Below are 21,144 nucleotides of genomic sequence, written 5' to 3'. Positions count from 1 at the left end.
AAAGAAAATTCATTCAAACTGAAAATTGATTTGACCCTAGAATGTATAAGACTGTATATACTTTTGATTTTCTGTTATTAAAATTAGACGGAAGTCGGGGCTTGGGAACAATGGATTTTTATAGCGGATTTGTGTGTGACCTTTTTTTAAATTCTAGACATGTCGGTTGACCTTTCACACTGTGCTCACCGTCGTGCATCTAGTAGAAGAAGAGGACAATTGTGCAATGTAATTTTAATGAATAAAAAAAGAAAAAGAAGAAGAAGAAGAAGAGAGTGGAAGAAAAACGGAGAGAAAACCCAAGAGGGGGGCCGGCGATGAGGTAATCACCCGTTACCGTATGATGGAGATAAACTGTATGCCTTAGTCTAGAATGTCATTGCCGTGTTTGGGGTTTGAGAATCTGACCTTGACCCTGACTCCGCAGCAACGGTTTCTTCTTCTTCTTCTTCTTCTTCTTCTTGGCTCTTCCTAGTGGCCCTCACCGTGTTATGTACAGGTGAGCAGAACCGGAGGTTCAGACGAGAGCTGAGCCCCTTCTCAGCACTGCTGAGCTCAGTAGAGAGAGAGGGAACTCTCATTCGATTCTTTTGTTTTGTGTTCGACCTGTTTTCTTCTTCTTTCTTCTTCTTTTTTCATCTTTTTACCATTTTATATCTCATTAGTATTCAGCGCCGCTTTCCACGCAACGGTACTGTTGAAGTTCATTTCTCTTTGCTGCGCTAGAGATAGAGGAACGTAGAAACCACCTTCCAGAGAGGAATTCAGTTGGCTTACCTGACAAAATGTTAACAGACTCCTTTTTCTTTTTTTTTTTAACTCGAAATCCAAAAACGATCAACGTTTTCAATCGCACAAGGAAAAAAAAATCAGATGAAAAAAAAAATTGACTATTTATGCGGTACGTACTGTAATATGCACGTTACAACGAATAAAATCTTCGCCAGAACCAACGGTATAAAATCTGTTTCCGTGGAAAATTGAAAAAAAAACACGTTAAAAAAAAGCAACGGAACACGATGAGATCGGAGAAAAAAAAATCTGGCGTTTACAGCAGCGAGAAACGGCTGGTGTACCGGGATATTTTTGGTCGATCACCCGACTGCTGCTGCTGTGTATATATGTACATAAAAAAAAAAATTCCTCAAATCAATGAGGTTTTTCTCTCAAGTAATAATTGATAACCGTACTTCTTTTGGCTGGACACGTCTGTATCATAGGTAACACATAGCATATAGGCTAGACATATCTGCAGGGCAATTTTTTGGGCTTATTCTTTGATATAGATAGTAGGCCTAGATACGTGTGTATAACTTGGTGGACCACATCAATCCGCCAAAGGGTTTTTCTGCGTGCGGTTCGGCAATCTGTTGCAAATGATAGAGTGTCCAAAACATCAATGTCAAAACGGGCTAGCGCTAGCCGGGCGCTTTATTGGGCCACGTTGTTGTGTATGATGCATTATAGACGGATTTCGGAAGTGAAAGACCGCACTGTATTTATAACACTATGCACAGCTAGGCTAAACCCTCCCCAAGAAACAGGTAGAGATATACAGTACCATCTGGTCAAGAATTATTAATCAATCAAAAGAATGACACGTCGACGTCCAATAATTTACCCGCAAGTCCCTTTTTTTTAAATACGGTGCGATTCTGTTATTATGTGGCCGTTAAACAAAACTGAATGAATAAATTCCAAAATCCCGGGCGGAAATTCCACACAGACGGAAAAAGAAGCCAACCATATATTACACTGTCAATAATAAAATAATTATACACAAAAATGAAACACACCGGAATAAATTCAAGCGTGTCGCGGGTGCGCGCGTGATTGTTTTCAACACAATTTCGGCTGTGATATTCGATTATATTTGGGAACGAATTTTGATTATTATTAATGGCGTCAAAATCGGTGGAAATTTTTTTTTGGTTTCTCCAATATTTTTGGAAAAATGTTCGAGCCTGAGGAAATCAGGCCGTTATGATAACCGTATTTCATTCATTCTGTGTTTTGACATTGGCCAGCAGTCGGTTGAATAATCAGCAAAACGTGAATGCCGGCCAAAAAAACACGTCTCGTAATTCGGACAGCGGGAAAGGATGGCGACATTCCATGGCTTCCTTTCATATGTCCTTTGAATAATATTTTTAGCTAAAGTAGGAAGAAGTTAAACAAATGTCGAATAAGAATGCGACCCATTCTGTGCTAGTGCTGGACCGTTGCCAGACTTTGCTGCTGGGTGATTTGCGATGATTTGTGTCTCAACTGTTTGTTTGACAAATATCAACGTCAGTCGTTCACACGAAAAAATACATTGCCAATGTAACAGCAACTGTAATCTTTCCCGGAAGAAAGAAAAAATGTGGTCGCCGGTGACTGTACATAACGTCACCGACTGAGCCGAGAGTCTCTAACGCTGATGGATCCTTGTATGAACCATCGTCTGTATTACGGTGGAAGGAGGAAGTGACCGAATGTTGAAGCCACAGTATTTCGCAAAAAATGTTTTCGGGGGTATAGTCTAAAAATCTGTGGGTAGAACCCCCCCCCCCAAGTCAGTATACCCCGCATTTGTGTAAAACAATTTCTTGACTGTCGACGTCATTCAATTTGATCAGTTCCTGGAATCGCTGTTGTTGTTGTGTAAGATGACGGGAGGAACAACAAAAATACAAAACCTTTTTTGATATAGAAATCAGTAGGTCATTGACCATTTGCGTGAAATAATACGTTTGGCAACTTTCTTTTCGTCTCAGTGTAGGTTCACCTTCTTCGTATTGCCGACTTGCATTATTGAAACTGTTGGGCTCATACGTAAAGTCTGCGCAATAAAAATTTCCGGAAAATTCCTCCAATTTTTTGGGGGCTTGTTTCCTATTGGATTCGCCAGCTCGGTAGGCAAATAAGCCAGAACGTTCACACATGCTGCCGCGTCTAAACGTATATTTCACGCGTCTTTTATTCCTTCTTGTTTGTGTTTTTCTTTTTTGGGAGGAACTAACAAAAATGTTCATCTGCTGTTAATGCCCCTGTTTCTCCGCCGACGGGCAATTCGGCCAAAGTCAAGTGACGTCAAACGAAACTGCTGCCGGCCTGGCTTGGCCTGGCCATCTGGGGACTTTGGCATCACTCACAAAACCGGGCAGCCACTTCTTTTTTTCCTTTGATGTCTTTGCTGTGTGTTTCTCGTTATACTTTCAGAGTGATCCACAACCCCCAAAAAAACATTCCGACCAAGCGAAAGAAGAAATCTTTGGAATCGGTTAACAGTTTCAAATAAAAGCAGCGCCTATATATATATTCTTTTGACGTATATCTCTACCATCACGTAATAATAATAATGGCCTCCATATAATCACCAGCAGGTCGTTCTTCCAATACAACCAGAGTGATTTAGTATATTTATTTAAAATTTCTTTCTCCTAGAGCTGATGAATGTCTGACGTACGCCGGGCTCAGACTGGGGACTGAACCTGCTGCTGGCTATATACACAGTGTTGTTGAAAGGCATGTGAAAGATAGGAGCTACATATGCAGAGAGAAGTGGTGCTGATCATTAATGGGGCTTTGTATGCGCGCGGTTGACCTACAAAAACAAAAAAAAAACCAAAAACAAAGGTAATTGAAGTCGCCGAGAAAATACAAAAAAATAAAGAAAAAAAAAGGGCGCAAAATAAAATTTGGAATGAGAACCAAAAAGCGGAATCGAAAACAAGGCATCCGCAAACGGACCGCCATATGTTGTCTCAAGTCAATGTGACACGTTTAGAAACACATGTGGGATAATATTTAATAATAAGAATAAGAAGAAGAATTACGGTAGATATTTATATACAGTATACGAAAAAGAAAATCTCAACTTGGGAACTGAACTGAACTGCTGCGCAGGGCTATGTAACAATTATAGAGGCGTTTTATTTCCAGACACTTTGATGACATATTGTTTCGGCCATCCAGCTGTTTTTTTCTATTTTTATTTTTCTTTCCAGTCGTTCTCGTACAACCATGTTATAGGCTCATTCTATATATTTCCAGGGTTGATGAATGACTCGGTTGAACGCTCTCATCTTTTCTCCAGTTGCGGCCGAGTGAAATCGGGATTTTGAGGTCCCCCGTCCGGTCTTTTGCCATGTGTTCTGTATAATCATACTGTACGTCATTTTCTCTCTCTCTCTCTCTCTCTCTCTCTCCCAGCACACTCACATCAAAAATGGGTGGAGAGAGTGCCGGGCATTTGACTTGTAGCTATGTATAACATCAAAAAAGTTAGAAAGGGAAGAATATTATGATAATGGCTCGGTAAATATCCAGCAGACGAATAAGCGCCGCTGTTTATTTGCCGATTGTTATGGTGGGGGATTTGGTGAAAACAAGGTCATTGCCCGTAGAATCCCTCCCGGTGCAATGGAATAATACTACCGAACAAACACACCGCGAAATGTTGGCCTCTGGGCGGGGCTCCAGAAAATAAAAAATTTCGCTCGTAATTTTCTTGTAATTTTGCTAACTATTAGCTGGCGTGCTACGCAAAACAAAGACGAAGAAATTGCTGGAATAAAACAATTTTGATTGTCCAGCTTTTTTTGGGATATTTATACTGTTAGCTGTGCGCCTACCGATCGATCTGTAACGAAAAAAAAATGAAGGATGTACGAGAAATCGTGCTAGGTGGTCATTCCGGATGTTTAGAAAGAAAAAGAATAAGAACAAGAGGATGTGAAAATTGAAAAGAATCAAAAACATTTTTCTCGGAATTTTGTTCAACTTTCTCCTGAACGCTCAAAACCCCTTTCAATGGGGCCACATTTCCGTAGTTTCGACACCGGCGTAAAATAAAAAAACGTAAAAGATATTAGACAGACGCAAACGTGTTCTCGGTAACACTTTTTATTATTTTTTTTTACGCAATCTTTTCCAAGTTCCATTAGCCGTTGAAATAATAAACGAGGAACTCAAATAAGTGTCACTCGACGCTCTTTCTCTTTTTCTCTGCCTCTTAACAGATGATCAACTCTCAATCACGCCGAGAGGGTCTATTGTTTGAGCATTTCACGCGCGACTATTAACAGTGAGAGGCTCCTCTATACAACAAACCAAGTCATCGACGTCACGATAAATCTCTTCCCTTTACTTAAAAATATAGGACGAGAATTTTATATTCAAGCGTTTCGAATTCACATCAAAACGACGTGAAAAGAAACGAGTTGAAATTAAAAATTATAACATCCGCTATGTTGACTCGGCGGGCGGAGTCTTTTTTTTTTGTGCTGTGACGCGGCAGCTGCTTATATGATGTCGCCATATGAAGTTTCTGCTGACTTGTGGCGTTCCTTAAAGAAGAAAAAAAAGGGTCCATAGGCGATGGCGAAACAAACAACAGCAGCCGCGTACGCCACGCTGATGGTCCGAAAAAATGAAGAACGCGGAAGAAGAAGTAGAAGAAGAAGAAGATGGAGAAGAAGATGGAGAGGGTCGCTGTGGTCGGTCTCTGGGTGGACCGCAACTATGTTTCTTTTCAAACCGATTTAATTACAATATTCTCGACCAAAACTGTCTAGTTTTCTCTATGAAAGATGATCAGCTGCTCTCACATGTTCCAATTGCGACCGAAATATAATATAACACACTTGATTATTCGGATGTATAAATCGCAATAATTTATTTTTGCATTGTGTTATGGGTCCGAGATTAATGACTGTATTACATCTCTTTTGGTACGGACAATAAGTCACGGTAGAAATAAATCATACCTGCTGTATATAAATAAATCGAGATATTTATTACGAGAGACGCGGTATTAATATTTCTCTAATATTAATATTATACCGTTTCTGTCTCTTTTTTTAAAATTTATTTTCTGTGTTATCGAATGCACATTCTACGACTACCTGGTCGGCTCGTCCAACTGCTGACTTGACCTACTTATCGGGGACGAAAGAACTCCTAAAGGGGACGGACATTGGTAGAAAAAGTCGAAGAAGAATAAGGGGAAGAAGAAGAAGAAGAAAGAAGGAGAAAATATACAAGGAGGAGGTGGATGGACGCGCCGAGTCTCTACATGGAGGGTGGCAAACTCGAAGCCGGACTCGCTTGATTTGGGCGGTGAGTGGCCCGATGTTGGTGGCATTCCGGGTACATTTTGGTTTTTCTTCTTCTTCTTCTTCTTTTTGAAGCCTCTTCCCGCCTCACCGTCTTATTCCCACCTTCCTGTGCTCACCGCAGGACCTCCTTTTTCTCCTCCTACCCACCTCCTTTTTCTTTTTTTCTTAACCATTTCTCGTCTTCTCTTTAGATTTTCGGCCCAATGTCCAGCAATGGGTGGGTTTGTTGTAGCTGGATGGGGAAATAAGTCCAAAAGAATCAGACGGGAGGGCCGCCGCCGCCACCGCCGCAAGGGAGAAAGAGAAAAGGTAATAGACGCGTACACACACACGTATGTTACACGGACAATATACACACACCCGCTTGCTGGCAGTGTGTGTGTGTGTACCTGTGGCTTTTCTTGAGTGGGACCTGGCCGGGTAGAAAAGCAGCCGCACTTCTCATTCAGTTCATCAGTCGACGACGATCTACTCGTGAAGACACAGTGTGCTCTCTCAAGTCCCTCAGCTCTTTTCTCAACTCAAGCCAACCCGACTCTTGTGGATTTACTCCTCTCCGTTCTTATTTTTGACAATCAGGTAGAGTATTTAAATGTAGCCATCAACCATTCACTCTATTGATTGACCATTGCCTATAATATCCCTCGCATTCCCCCGGAGTGCTCCGCTCCTCAGTCCCTCCCAATACGGGAAAAAACAAAAACAAAACAAAAAGTTTGATTGATTGTTAATTTGGTTCTTGTTCTTCTACGGGGAAAATTGAAGCGTAAAACCCCAATCTCCAAGCAATCCGACAAGATGGCCATCTCTCGCAGTGCAGCACTCGTCGTTCTAGTGGTGATGATCGGAGCCGCGTGCGGCGCCTCGCTCAGCAGCAACACCAAGCCTTTGGGCGGCAAGCCGTCGCTGATGGCCATCGCCAAGCAGGTCTTCGCCGACCGGGAAGGAGCCGCCGTTGAGCGACAGGCCGTCGAGCAGGACAGCTACTTGGAGGCCCTCGAATACTCCCAGAACTCGGCTGCTCTCCAAGGAGAAGGTGGCGGCATTGGTGGATTCTTCCGGTAATTTTCTTTTTTTCCTTTTCTGCACAGCTCAATTTGACTTTTTGATTTGATTGGCAATAACTTATACAAATAATTCTGATTAATCAACAGCTCCATCCAGTCTGCCGTGTCTGACGCTGGTCTGAGCCGCGCTGGAATCGCCGCCGCCGCCGTCGCCGTCCCCCTCGTCGCCATCGGTGGTTTGGCCCTTTTGAGCCCATTGGCTCTCGGCCGCAAGAAGCGTGATCTCGAAGGCGAAGGTATAATCAATCAAACACACCCCATCAGCTCTATTACATCAGATTATTTTGACGACGCCATTTCATTCATTTCTCTCCGATTCAATCTTAACAGACAGCAAACCAGATGCCGTTGATCGTCTCCGCGCCCGCGTTTCCGACATCTACACCGACGTCGTCACCTCTGACGAGTGCATCGAGCGATTGGTCTGCGAATTGGGCGGTGCTGCCAAGAACATCTACTACAAGGACTCTGTCATCCGGTAAATTTCATCTTCTTCTTCTTTATTTTCCCGATCATTTTTTTTCGGCTAATTTCGAAAGAACAGCCGCAGTTTTCTTGGGGGGCTCTTTTTTACTTCTTTTATGGCCTGATGGTAGCTCCGAGCGAGTAACAGTAAAAAAAGGGGGATGTGTGTGTGTGTGAAGAGAGTACCGTAGTCCAAGCCAGGAATTTAAACAAGTGACGCATACCTTCCGGGTTGACCTCCTTTATCCGAACAGGGTCAAAGTAACGGTGCGAGAGCAACCTGTCTCGAACCGGGGCTCCTTCCTGGCACCCCTCCAAACAAATTCTTTTTTTGGACTATACAGCCCCTTCAGGGTCTCTTAGGGTCTCTCTATTAGCTTCTTTTGTTTGAGATTTTGTAGGCTGGCCTATGCTCTTTGGGTCTCTATCTTTTAGATTTGCATTTCAATTTTGACTAATAAGTTTGATCATTTGTCTCTTTTCTTTTAGCGTGATGAACTATTTCGCTCCCGCTTCCTACAAGAAGTACTTGACCACATTGAAGAGCGCCGCCTACACCGGTGATGTCTCCAAGTGCAGGCTCATCAAGTGCCACCCAATCGGCTTGTAAACATTCCAAAAAAAAACACGCTCAGCCGAGAAAGTCGAGATCCGTCAAAAGATCCGACTCGCGGAAAAAAGGCCCCAGATGAGGGGTTGGTGCAGCGCAAGTCTTTTTAAAAATACCGCCCTTTTTTTCCTCCCCCAAATTCTTCTTTTTTCTCATTTCGGATTTTTGCAATTATTTCTACTCAAACAATAATGGACTGACGATAACGACGATGACAGATGACAACGACGAAGCGTTTTTAAATTATTACGTCATGGTGGCTTGCGTTGATCATCACCCACTTGTTTAAATATCTTTTTTTTTTCCCCAATTTTTTTTTTTCATGGCCGGTTTTGTTTTCCATCTTCCGATAGTTAACAGTTCCAGTCTCTTATATATATAGACATATTGGAGAGCTCGGCTAATTCATTCAAATGACAATTTGCTTCAAAAAACCGACTCGCGGACGTCGAATTATTATTTCGCCCCCCTTTTTTTTGTTTCTTCCTCCCAATTTTTGTCAATGGTTTTTCCCTCCACCCCACAGGTCATCTTTAGTCTTCACCATGACGGACAATTGTTTTTTTTTTCTTCTTAGTTTTTGTTGCAATTTTTTTTGGTCCCTCCTTTTTTGACAAGGAGCGAATGGGGATGATGTGGATGATCACGACGACTTTGTAACTTTTCATTTTTTATTTATCCAATTTATATTCCTCATTATTTTCCTCTGCTCTCCGTTGACGCGACGAATTCGACGACCCGACAAGCTCATGTTATCCAATCTCCAATTCCCCATTTATTCCTCGACTCACCTCTGCTCTCTCTCTCTCTCTCTGCTCTCTCTTTCCACCTTTTTTATATGTTCGGGATCCTGTTGTCCCGACCTACTTTGATGAGAACACGATGACCGGAGATTTATCACGTTCATCACGTGTAAGCTGCAGGCAGCACTTTTTTTTTTAAATCCTCCTTTTCCCCCAAACCCTCCTCGAATACTTCTCATCACATTCCATTACTTGAGAATTAATATAATCTGTTTATTTAGTACAAACAAAACTCTTGGTCTTTTATTATTCTCTCCGGACAACGACAAATCGTGCAGTGAAATAACCGTGTAAAGTTATTCGGATTTTTGCCAAAATGGCTGCCATTTCGCCGATTATATTGCAGCCATAAATGCAAAGCTCATAGAAACAAAAAAAAAGAAAAGAAAAAAAAACTTCTATAGTAACGGTTTTTGTTGGGATTCCTCAGCTATCACTATCCCGCATCACCATATCGGGATATAGGATATTATGGACGAGAGGTCGATGCGTGGCCGTCACCTTTGTCCGAAGACGACAGCATTTCCTGCCTTTTATTTTTCCCTTGGTCGCCCTCTGTGTGTCAGTTGTTACTTGCTGGACATGTGCGCAATCTGCTGCTGGGGGGAAATATAAGAATTGAATGCGCACAGCCTCATCCTTTTGCAGCGAATGAGGTCTTCCCAACGTGCCGAGCCAAGTGTTTCAGTTGGTCGATTTCTCCGACCAACAACAGCTGCTGCTGTGTATTACTCCAAATAATAATAGCCTTCCTATATACCGGCAGACGCACCCGCGTATGCATTCAATGCACGCCATGACATTTTTGTCTCTCGTCTTCTTCGGACCTTATTTCGTTTCTTTTTGGATGCAGTCATACAGCTAATGCTAGAGGCGCTGCTATGATCTCGATGATTCTGGAACAAGACCAACAAAGCATCGAAACTATAGAAAGCCCAGGCCACAGAATCAAATCATCTCTATAAGAAAAATATCTCTAAAATAAAAGAAGACACGCCAGACGTGGCACACACACACACTCACACACCGGTTGTTTCTTTCGCGGAATCTAACGGTGCCTTCCTTCACATGTCGCAGGCAAAAAGTGTTGGCCTCGCCAGCAGCAGACTCGCCCAACACAAGAAACTATCATGGCAGCATATTTCGCTGTGTGTCCTATACACACGGCGTGTATTATATAGGCTACAGGTTGTATGTTTCTGTATGTATATACAGACGCCAGGGCGACGAATTCGAGAAGAAGCCAAGGCGCAGCTGGAACCGAATAGACGCAAAAAGCCCAGCGAAAGATCATCGGCATCAACAGCAGGGGACGAGTTGCGCTATTATAGCGGTAGATCGTTTCCCTCTTCGGACATTTTCACGCACGCACGTCCATGCAAGGAGGAAAAAAGAGACAGACGACGCGGACCGAATCTGTTCATAGACCTTTCCATTCCTGCCATTGCGTCTAGTTATTTTTTCTTTTTCGTTTTTTCTTTTTTCTTTTGTTCCTTTTTTTTTCTTCTTCTTCTTTGCTATTGAACTGTTTGACGCGCTTAACATCTGGACATTGGTTTACACGAAATGCCGGCCCATGTGCGCGTGTAATGTCTGATGAATGGGAACTCTCGGCGGTTGGCGGCGGCTCGATCGCCGACCAAGCGGAAGAAAAACCGACAAAATTCGCATAGAATTTTGTTTGTGTCTTTTTTATTTATTTGTCACGGAACAAAAGATTCCGGAGAGAGAAACGGAGAGGGAAAGACAATTTCATAATTAGCCAGACTATTACAGCTCGAGGGAGTTTTTTTCTTTTCTTTTTTGAATAGAAACAAAATTGTAACGGTTGTTTCCTGTTTCTATTTTTCCCCCTTACCAGTCCGCCATTGTTTCTCTTCATTCCATGTTCGCTCTTCCCTGCCATGTACCCAGCATTCGCAACGTTTAACTGCTGCGTTATCATCAAGCCAAATGCCTATTTTTTCGTTATTTGGTTTCAACAGCAGCCATCAAATGTGTAACAAATAACAGCTGCATAACAAATTATTAAAGAATTGACGAAAGACCCGGTGTCGCCTATCTATTCCAATTATTGCGACGTTTTAATCGGAGCAGCACAAAAGATTTATTTTTCTAGACTAATTAGAATGTCCTAATTACTGACGAACGGATCAAGTAGGGGAATAAAAACGGGAAACAAACTAAACCGGTTATCTTCCGATTGATGACCAATTCAGAAATAATTTCGCAATTAAAACGGCTAATAAAGAATAGCCACGACTTGAATCCTCAAGGCAACCAGGTGATGAGGAACCACAGTTAATTCATCAATCAAGAAAAATGAATAGAGGGAAATACGCACGCACTCAAATGAACAACTGGCTGATGAAAAGTAATCCAATAACATGCAATCATGCCAGCTCGTTAATTAAACACACGCCCAAATAATGTGGACAATCGACAACAAGAAAAATATACCGAGTGTTGTATTTGGTCTTCAACGGGCGAGGGAATAACTTTACAACCATTAATTAATTATTTGCGTTTGATGTATCTCCCGTAATCGTTTTTATTCTTTGTTTATTTTTATTGGAAATGTAACTGTGTTTTTTTTACTGCATCTATCACGGATTATTTATAATGAAAAAACAAAAAAAAACAAGACAAAAAAAAAGGAAATAAATTGGAAATCGTCTTTTTTCCTGAGAAAATAACGATCGGAGGTGGTGGCGGAGTAGGCAAAAAGGGGGTTGGAGGATCAAAAGAGGCAATCTATAAAACAAGCGTGAAACCCCGGCATAGAAAGAAAAAAAAACTTTTTGTTTTAATAATATTTATCTACAGTTGTAACAAGGTCGAACTCGTCACGACAAAAATGGCAACGAGTCGTGCAACAGTAATCAGTTCACGTCATCGGTTGGAATCGATTACATGAAAAACCAAGGGAGTTGGGAGGAAGCAGGGGTGGGTTGGAATTGGACAACAGAGGCAAGATGTAACCGTAAATCCAACAGTAGCCGAACGCACACACAATGTTACAAATATTTGGGACTCCAAAATTTTAAAGGGTTATTGTCTTTGAATTTGATTTACCATTTAGAAAAAAAAAAATCATGAAAAAAAAATTGAGGCGGAAACGAAAGAAATTTTTGCAAGCACTGGGGGGTCAGTGCAAACGACGGCACAAGAGGTTTTCTTTTTTTTCCAAATTAGCATTTGTTTTCTTTTTTGTTAATTTATTGATTGATTTGTCTATGTAATTTGCATAGTTTTTTTTTCTGTTTGAAATCATTCATCCTGTTTCATTCCGTCGCTAGCTAGAAGCATGGCGGCTGCTCCGTCCAGGATGCCGTGAATCCGTGCGATATGGCGTTGCAAATCGTCTTTGCGGCGAAAGAAACGGCCGCAGACGTGGCACGGAAATCGAGGAGGAAGTCCGCATTCGTAGCGCATGTGTCGCATCAGATTCTTCGTTTCAAATTCATTTTTCGATTTTCAAACATAAAAATAAAAAATAAATCCAAATAAATCAAAACGAAATCATTTAAAAAAAACGATAAAGAAAAGCAAGTCGGAAAGATTGAAAAATCAAACGACAAAATTAAAGTTAACAAAAGAAAAAGAGAAAATCAAATCAAAAACAAAAGATTTTTACATGATAGGCGGCGTAGGAGCGCCCGCATTGCGTGCAGACGTAACGGCCCTGCTCATTTGGTGCGTATTTCTTCTTCCGGGCCGTGCTGTTGCCAGTGCCGCTACTCCCTCCTCCGGCTCCTCTATCTCCAGAACGAACAACCGGCGACGACGATGACTCCTCCGACCCTATAATTCCCAGAAAACAACAGTACCAAAAAATGAGATGAGGAACCAAAGACACGAACATCCATCCGGTTTTTCCTTCCGGTTTTTAGCAAACAGGGAGTGGGGATTGTGGGTCTCGTAACGGATTGGCGGATTCCAATCGTTACGGAAATAAAACAAGACTGGAAAAGTATTGGTTATCAAAGAATCACAAAGAAAGGCATCGATGTATTCGTAATTAGTTCCCTTTAGGTGGATAGCAGTCGAGTGACTGGCGTCGCCATACAAGGACGAATTATTATAACACAAAAAAACGAAAAAATGATTTAAAAAAAAATACTACACCGTGTTTGTTTCTGTGTGTGTGTGCTGTAGAGTGCAAAAACAAGGCCCTAATCACCAGCAAATATCATTTTGAAAGCACAGTATCATCGAAGGAGAGGGAGCGGGGAATTTGGGGGCATGTCAAATGATCGATGATTAAACATATGAGATAGAAAAAGAAAAAATCTTTCATCACATTCTCCTCTTTTCCTATCTCCGAAATAACAGATTCAAAAAAAGGAGGGAAGAAGGGGGTATTTAAAAAGACAAAAATTGCAATCATCGAAAAAGAAAAAAAAAAGGAATCAAAAGACAATTTAAAATATTGGGGCTCAACCCTCGAGTCTCACACAGAAATATCCTTTGAGGACCGATCAACAGACAACTTGGATTCGGGATTAATATATAATATTGCATCGATTAAAACCGATACCGAAAAAAATGGGTTAGATTGCAGCCACCACGATGGCCGTTTTCTTTTATACATTTCTTATATGCGCGCGCGTGTGTGTGGAGGGGTGAGAAGGGGGGCTTCAATTCCTTCACGATAATATTACAAATATATAAAGAGAGAAAAGACACGTTATATATGTTTATAGGAGGGCACGAAATATCATCATAATCGTCATCACCGTCGTTTTTCGGTAAAGCTTTCTGTCGATCAGTAGAATCACGCCACAAAAACATTCGGTCGAAGCCGATATAGAAACACAGGGAGGAAAATCGGATACGTCTATCTTAAAAAAAGGAGAAGAAAAAAAAAAAAAACTGGAAACGAAACGGAAAAGCTGCAAAGAAAACGAGAACGTGATTATGAACTTGTAGAGTGGAACTGCTTCATCTTAAAAAACGAAAGAGTGAGGAGGGGGGGAAGATTAAGTGGTTATCTGGTGAAGAGAAAAATCGTTGAATTGGACGGTTGTTTTTCTCAAATGGATTGTCTCTCGCATCTTTCAAATGTTGACGGGAGTGAGGGGCTGGCAGTTGCTGCGGACGGCGTGAGCTCGCAGATTGGAACGGCGTCGAAATAGGCGGCCGCAAAGCGTGCAGGCAAACTGGGGCGGCTGATCGCCGCAGTCGTAGCGCCAATGGCGTCGAAGGTTGCCGTACAGGTTGTAAGAGCGGCCGCATCGATGGCACTCGTACCTTTGATATCATTAGATTTCGGAGGTGTTTCAAAATCAGATCGAGAGAGTGACAAGTGGTCTATCCAACAACCCATCCGGTGACATCAACAATCCTCTTTGCCGCCCAGCACATAATGTTTCGTAAACCGGTTTCTCAATTCTTTCGACCAATCACGGAATACGCCATCTTTTACCCAGTCACGAATCTACAGGAAGCACAAACACGCTTTCCCGAGTTCACAAAAATCTTCCATGATCAGCTCAAGGTGACTTGGCAAATATTCTACAAATGTAATTAAATAATCTAGAAAAAAAAAGTTGCTAATCTAGATAGGGCGAATATCAATCAATAATTATGTTTAGGTGTTGTGTTTGGCCATTACGTTAATCAATCAATTTCCCAGATTTCATGTGCATAGATTTACTAGATTCAACCCCGAGTGATATTCCGTTGATCACTCGACCCGACAACAAACCCACCCTGAAAATCCTGCGCTCGGAGCGACGAAACGGCGGCTGGTAGCGGCGGTAAGAGGAATTGTCAATCGACGGCGGATGGTACACCGGATAGTTTGTTTTTTTAAGGACTAATGGGTTGTACCTGCCCAGCTGGTTCGGCAAAACCTTCTTTCGCGACTTGGATCGATTGGTGTTGGTGGTGGTGTTGACGTCGGCAGTGGTGGCCTCGTGCTGGTGGAGGTGGTGGGTCATGTTCGGTGGCGCGCGAACGTGCGATTGCTTCGTCCACCTGCCGACTAATCCTGCAACGAGAGAGCCAACCAGCGTCACTAAGATTTTGTTTGCCGTTTGATTTTTTTTTTTGCATCGATTTTCTGTCTCTATTCTTTTTTTTTTAAATGATTACAATTCGAGCAGTTCTCGATGTGACAGCTCTTGTTTAAAAGCTTAAATTACATTTTGACTTTTTTTGTTTTTAGAAATGTTTGAATTGGACTAACTTTTCATCTAGCTCTTTTTGCCCACCCACCCTCGGCCAGCTCTTCGTCGGCTGGATAGCAAGATGCAAAAGAGGGAGAGCGAGATAAGAGAGAATGAGAATGAGAGAGGAGAAAATATAAACTGTAAAAAAAAAAAAAAAAATTCCAGTTCCACCACCACCACCTTCGCGCAAATGTCCGTTTCGTGCTTTGTGTGTCTTGTAAGGCAGTTGATAAAACGCCCAGTATGATAGCAAGAATGAGAAACCTTTCCACAGCGATCCAGGGATCGCGATTCGAGAAAATATAGAAAAGAGTTCGGAAACGGGTGCAAAAAAAGCCAATGCCACCGTCTTCTTTATGTATACAAATTTGTCTTTTGTCCGCCATCCAATTGGGGAGAGGGATCATCAAAAGTGTCAACTTAACCCTCAACCTACGACGACGATCTCGCAACAAAAAGCAAGTCTTGTAAGAGAGAGAGAGAGAGAGATTGAAAGAGAGCAAGAGTTGGGAGTTTGTTTGGGCGTTTTTTTCTTTCTCCGGCTGGCGGATCAAAAACAAAAACGAATCTATGTAATCCAATGCAGTTTGGCATCGATTCCAGTCTCGACAACAACAACAAGAGGTAGTAGCTCCAGGAGAATTTCGGTATACAGTAGCAGCAAGTAAGCGGGTAACGAGGAAGTATTTTCCGGATCACACAGATATCACACATACAACCTCACTCACTTACTAACAAGAGAAACAATCATAGTCGAAACGTAAAGGTAAGTGTTACGGCCAAAAAATCAGGAGAGAGATGCCATAGAAAAGAGAGAGAGAGGCTTTTGGAGAGCCAAACAGAGTGAACCGATGTTAGTGTGACAAAGAGGAAGGATATGGAGATTCGAGAAAAAATAAGAGGGTTCCTAGGGTTTTTGGTGTTTCCTCGCCAAATGGCGAGTCACGTTGTTCTTGCGCGTAAAGGACATCGAGCAGATCGGGCAGAGGAAGCGCCCTGGCTGTCCGCACTCGATCTGGTAGTGGCGATCGCGGTTGTGGCGCCGACTATAGCCGCGGCCGCATTTGGCACAACGGTAAGGCGATTTTTCCTTGGTTTCCACCACCTCCACCTCCTCCACTTCAGAATCTTCTTCCTTTGATTCTTCTTCTTCCACCTGCTCTGCAACAAGAAACCCAGAGAGAAAGAGAAAACAACAACGTGTCAGCCTCTTTCATCTCTTGCTCTACGCTTCGTCTCTCTTCTCGTCATTCTAACTCATTACTTGCATTACTTTTCTCTTGTCAAAATAATAATTAAAAAAAAAAGGAAAAATGCGCTTCTGTTCAGGAAAAAAAATATATGTTTGGACGATAGTGTGCCCTATTGCAATTATGGGTCAACCAATGTTCAATCAGTAGAGTATTTAAACTTGTAGTGTTAAGGAGACGGATCGAAATAAGGCGAAGGAGAAATTGGAAACAAAAATGTAGCAAAGATATCCAAAGAGGCCGGCGGGAGGAAGGATGTTGAGGAAAATTTGAGAAAAACAAAAGCCAAGAAAGCAACTGGGAATCAACCAATGTGTCGAAATGTCCGAGCACGACGGGAGAGAAAAAAAAATTTTTTAATCCAACCCCAACAGCACACACGCAAACACGAGAAAAATGCCCCAAGTGTTGTTGGTATTCTTTTCTCTTTTGTGGGTAAGTGAAAGAAAAAAAAATAACAAAACAAAACTAAACTATCAAACGAAAACAAATAATGTAAATTAACCAAAATCTGCCTACCTCTTGCTGAATTGTTTAGGTCTCCATGGTCCAAATGCGATTGTCCTTCACCACTCATGTGTCCGTCAGCATCGTCATTCCAGCCTTGTTCTCCTGCATGACATACATCACATAGGTGCATATTAATTAATAAATGAGATCTTTAAGGTAACTCGACATTTTCATACCACGAGACGCATCGATCCTGGATGGATACTCGGAATCACTCCAATCTTCTTCATCGCCGCTGCCTCCACTGTAGTCAGCTTCGAGTTCCGTTTCAATTTTGGGTTCCACAATCGAATATTCCTCGCCGTCGTCAATTTCAATATTAAGGTTGTCGGCCGCTGAATTCGAGTGCATGTCATCGTCAGGGCGACTGTCTGTTGGGGAAGGGACTGGACTGTCATTCCTATCGTTAGAGGCAGCAGTGGAAGTTGTGACAGTAGGTGGGATACGGACAAGAGAAGGCAAATTGTGTTGAGGTAGCTGAGTCTTATCAATTGGCGGGGAATCTTCTTTGGATTGCTTGCGAACGCGCTTGGGGGGCCTAGTAATCGACGACGATGATGGAGAAGAGGAGCGCATGGCTTTCTCGAGAATTCTTTTTTCATTCTTTCGATCCCTATCACCATCAGCTAACCCTTTGATTTTTAAGGCCTCTGCGGTGTTCAGAAATGCAGCTAGCTGATCCTGGGATACATTCACTTCTCCCCTGTACATGTAGTCCACCAGCGCTTGCAAGTGGTCAAACTTAACATCTTTTAGAAATACCACAGCTTGCTTGTCCCAATGTAATGAGAGTAATTCCTGTTAATCAAAGAAATTGTTAAGATGGTAAAGGCAAATAAAAACATCAGTTAACAGGTTGTTAACAGGTTTAATGATTACCTGAAAGTAGTTTGAACAGGCACATAAAACCAGACGATGCACTTGAATGGACTTTCCTTCGGCAGCCAAAGTGACATCAACCAGGCTGCCCTTTTGAAGTAGAGCATCCATCACAGAGACCAATGTACTATGATGGTTGTTCCACCTTAGGCAATACTCTTGCACCCCACTGCTCGGTCCCATCTTGAAAAAATAATCCTGTATCTAAAAATTAGAACAATGTAATTAAACAACTACATTTGAATCAGTGGTATGAAAACAAACAAAATGGTCAAGATGAACAGGGCGGTACTTTGACGTGAACAAAACAACAAGGTGTTCTACTACGCAATCGCCATTCTGCCAACTTTGACTACTAACACAGTAACACGAGTGTTCAATAATAAACGTGGGCAAATTTTTTCATTACCACTTCTTTTGAGAGGCACAGTGTTTAGCAACAAGCTGCAAACAGAAAACGAGTAGATAATCAAACTTGAAGTTTTGAGACGTGGAATGAATATTTGCTGTTGAAAGTGGAAACCACCTGCTATCAATCCGGATTATTCCGCTCAAGAAAATGGCGTCCTGTCCTGTCGACGCTCTTAACTGCTTCCGGTCTTATGGAGCAGCGCCAATCCGCCGAGCGGCTGATACCGTAACTTCAATCAGTAAACAAACCAGACAACTGGAAACACGTAGACAACAAAAATGTAAATCGATTAAAGGGGAAAATGCAATTAAATGACACAAAATTGTATTGATACATTTTTAAAAATTCCAGTCTAAGTTGCTAAGTATTATGAAAACCCCAAAAACTTTGTTAGAAAATTGGCTGCCGCTTCACTGCGAGTCTGCGACCTTAATTATATGCAGTTGGACTGTTGGGTCATAATTTCGTCATCACTCCTTTGTCCGCGTCCGCGTTTACCTTTTTTTTTTTAAATTGCATTTTCCTATACTTTATATTCAATGAAAAGAATAAGAAAATCGTTCTAAAAATATGCAATAATCTATCCCATTGAAATAAGGTCGACTTTTCTTTACAGCTCGCTATCAAAAGAGACAAAGAAAAATTTATCGCTAGCGAGATAATATTTTTCAAAATGATTTTGGAATATCTGTTTCAATGTTGTCAATTGGTTTAGCAAACTGCTGCAATGTTTTGTTATTAAACGACGCAACGTAAAAAAATTATTTCCTGTTTTTTTCCTATTTTATTCTCGCTTATATTTAAAAATGCTCCATACTAATGTTTTTCCACATACTGTTTCTTTGCCCAGTGATAGTAAGATTTTACAGCGGTTTCTAAGAAATGCAATACTGAAGAACAACTTTAAAAATTGACAAGTACTACTCCTATGTTTGATCCAAACGTTTGATTTCCAGCATGTGATGATTTAGAATGTTTTTACTTTCATTTTTAAAGTTTTTGTAGATCTTGTGCCATCTCTTGGGATTCAGCTTAACTCAGGGAAAAACAAATATACTCGAGTCTAGATAAAAATCAGAGAATCACTAACCTAGCGAGGAGCATTAGTCTTCTTTGTGAAGCTTCGATCCTGAGCTGTTTCAGTTGCTAAGGTATTAAACGTATATCTTATACGCCCCTTTGTACATATTTTAATTCAATCACGTCTTATGACGATTTCCAGGATTGAAGAACACACAGTTGAGTTATTAAATCCATCCCATTTAAAAACAGTGATTACCTTTGCTTAAAAACTATGAGAATAGGTTCAAACGCCTTGAAATCATGGATCATCCTGCGACCGCGAGAATCGCTATCATTGGAGCTGGTCCAAGTGGATTGTCTCAAATGAGAGCGTTCGCCTTGTTAGAGTCAAGTGGCCAGAAAATTCCGGAGATTGTTTGTTTTGAAAAGCAAAACGATTGGGGTGGGATGTGGAATTACACGTGGAGAACGGGATTCGATGAATACGGAGAACCTGTGTAAACAAATTAAATTAATATTTATCACAAATTCAAAAGTTAACTAGGCAAGACCAATTGATTTTTTTTCTAGACACGGAAGTATGTATCGCCATTTATGGTCGAACGCACCTAAAGAATGTCACGAATTTGCCGACTATAGTTTCGATCATCATTTTTCAAAATCAATCCCGTCTTTCATACCGCGGGAAGCATTCCGTGACTACATTCTTGGGAGAGCTGAAGAATCAAATATGCGACGGTGTATTCAATTCAATACCGTGGTAAGTTATGTGGAGTTTGACCGCGAGAAAGAAATTTTTTGTGTCCGAAAGAAGAATCTAACTACGGGGAAAAGCAGCATCGAGGACTTTGATTATGTTATTGTTGCCGTTGGCCATTTTTCGATGCCAAATGTCCCTTACGTAGAGGGGATAGAAACGTTCCCCGGCCAAGTCATTCATAGTCACGACTTTCGCGATGCTAGACAATTTGCTGAGCAGAGCATCCTTGTTATTGGTGGAAGTCTTTCCGCCGAAGATATCGCATTGCAAACATTTAAATTTGGTGCCAAATCCATAACCATCAGTTACCGAACGAAGCCCATTGGATGCAAATGGCCGAGTAAAATCGAAGAAAAGCCACTCCTTACCAGAATGGAAGGAAGATCAGCTCATTTTCCTGATGGGAGTGAACGCAACTTTGACTCCATCATCCTTTGTACCGGCTATAAACATCATTTTCCTTTTTTGAATGACGACCTAAGGCTTGTCACTACGAATTGTTTCTACCCTAGCCAGCTCTATAAAGGTATTTTCTTCCAAGAACAGCCACGTCTGATATACCTTGGAATGCAAAATTTATACTTCAGCTTATCGCTATTCGATGCTCAGACATGGTATGTTCGGGATGTCATACTTGGCCGGATACCATTTCCAAATAAATTACAGCGCGCAGAAGACATGTTGTCGTGGAAAACTCGTGAGGAAAAAATTAAAGATAAACTAGACGCGTTAGATTTTCAAACAGCCTACTTGAAAGAACTGACTAGTGCTACTGATTATCCCCTCGATGATTTGCGTTTAAGTGGAACAGCAGCTACATTTAAAAACTTCCTGGACGATAAAGAGTCGAACATTATTAATTATCGCGACAAGCAATATACTTCATCGATTACAGGCACTAAAGCGGTAATGCACCCAACTCCATGGATGGAAGTAAACAATTACTCAAGCGTTGATTTTCTATAAACGTACTGTACATATTATTATAATACTTTACCGTTGTCAAATTTACTTCAAACTTGGTTTACTGTTAGTCAAGAAAATGTTCAAATCTTGAAAAATATACTAAACATTCCAGTTTAACG

At 41.5% G+C, this 21,144-nt stretch overlaps 3 protein-coding genes across 10 annotated transcripts; 2 read left to right on the top strand and 1 right to left on the bottom strand.

Annotated features, from left to right (window-relative positions):
• The first annotated feature begins 6,298 nt into the window (after positions 1 to 6,298).
• On the top strand, positions 6,299 to 9,276 carry LOC124202772. Its single transcript, XM_046599193.1, has 5 exons — positions 6,299 to 6,683; positions 6,870 to 7,165; positions 7,259 to 7,407; positions 7,502 to 7,649; positions 8,126 to 9,276. Exons 2-5 carry the CDS (start codon positions 6,903 to 6,905, stop codon positions 8,244 to 8,246), a joined length of 681 nt encoding a protein of 226 aa, XP_046455149.1. The 5' UTR covers positions 6,299 to 6,683; positions 6,870 to 6,902; the 3' UTR covers positions 8,247 to 9,276.
• Positions 9,277 to 11,499: 2,223 nt separating this feature from the next.
• On the bottom strand, positions 11,500 to 18,515 carry LOC124202770 (protein tramtrack, beta isoform-like). 6 transcript variants are annotated; one of them, XM_046599190.1, is made up of 7 exons: positions 18,391 to 18,490; positions 18,274 to 18,308; positions 17,865 to 18,068; positions 17,162 to 17,783; positions 16,995 to 17,087; positions 12,687 to 12,853; positions 11,500 to 12,499 (listed from the first exon to the last, which is right to left on the bottom strand). In XM_046599190.1, exons 3-7 carry the CDS (start codon positions 18,045 to 18,047, stop codon positions 12,320 to 12,322), a joined length of 1,245 nt encoding a protein of 414 aa, XP_046455146.1. In that variant the 5' UTR covers positions 18,048 to 18,068; positions 18,274 to 18,308; positions 18,391 to 18,490; the 3' UTR covers positions 11,500 to 12,319. The 6 variants fall into 6 exon arrangements, with proteins under 6 accessions (XP_046455146.1, XP_046455145.1, XP_046455144.1 ...); XM_046599188.1 differs by lacking the exons at positions 11,500 to 12,499; positions 12,687 to 12,853 and adding exons at positions 13,030 to 14,302; positions 14,885 to 15,044 and having other exon boundaries at positions 18,391 to 18,483; XM_046599189.1 differs by having other exon boundaries at positions 18,274 to 18,515.
• A 711-nt stretch (positions 18,516 to 19,226) lies between these two features.
• LOC124202336 (flavin-containing monooxygenase FMO GS-OX1-like) lies at positions 19,227 to 21,142 on the top strand. Of its 3 annotated transcripts, XM_046598671.1 has the most exons (4): positions 19,228 to 19,427; positions 19,499 to 19,514; positions 19,581 to 19,796; positions 19,870 to 21,142. In XM_046598671.1, the coding sequence occupies exons 3-4, from the start codon at positions 19,600 to 19,602 to the stop codon at positions 21,023 to 21,025; spliced, it is 1,353 nt and encodes a 450-aa protein (XP_046454627.1). In that variant the 5' UTR covers positions 19,228 to 19,427; positions 19,499 to 19,514; positions 19,581 to 19,599; the 3' UTR covers positions 21,026 to 21,142. The 3 variants fall into 3 exon arrangements, with proteins under 3 accessions (XP_046454628.1, XP_046454627.1, XP_046454629.1); XM_046598672.1 differs by having other exon boundaries at positions 19,227 to 19,427; positions 19,499 to 19,796; XM_046598673.1 differs by lacking the exon at positions 19,228 to 19,427 and having other exon boundaries at positions 19,482 to 19,796.
• Positions 21,143 to 21,144: the final 2 nt, after the last annotated feature.

The sequence above is a fragment of the Daphnia pulex genome, chromosome 9 (assembly GCF_021134715.1).
Source record: "Daphnia pulex isolate KAP4 chromosome 9, ASM2113471v1".
NCBI classification, from domain to species: domain Eukaryota; kingdom Metazoa; phylum Arthropoda; class Branchiopoda; order Diplostraca; family Daphniidae; genus Daphnia; species Daphnia pulex.
Note: the sequence above shows the minus strand (reverse complement) of the source record. Positions and strands in the feature narration are given on the sequence as shown.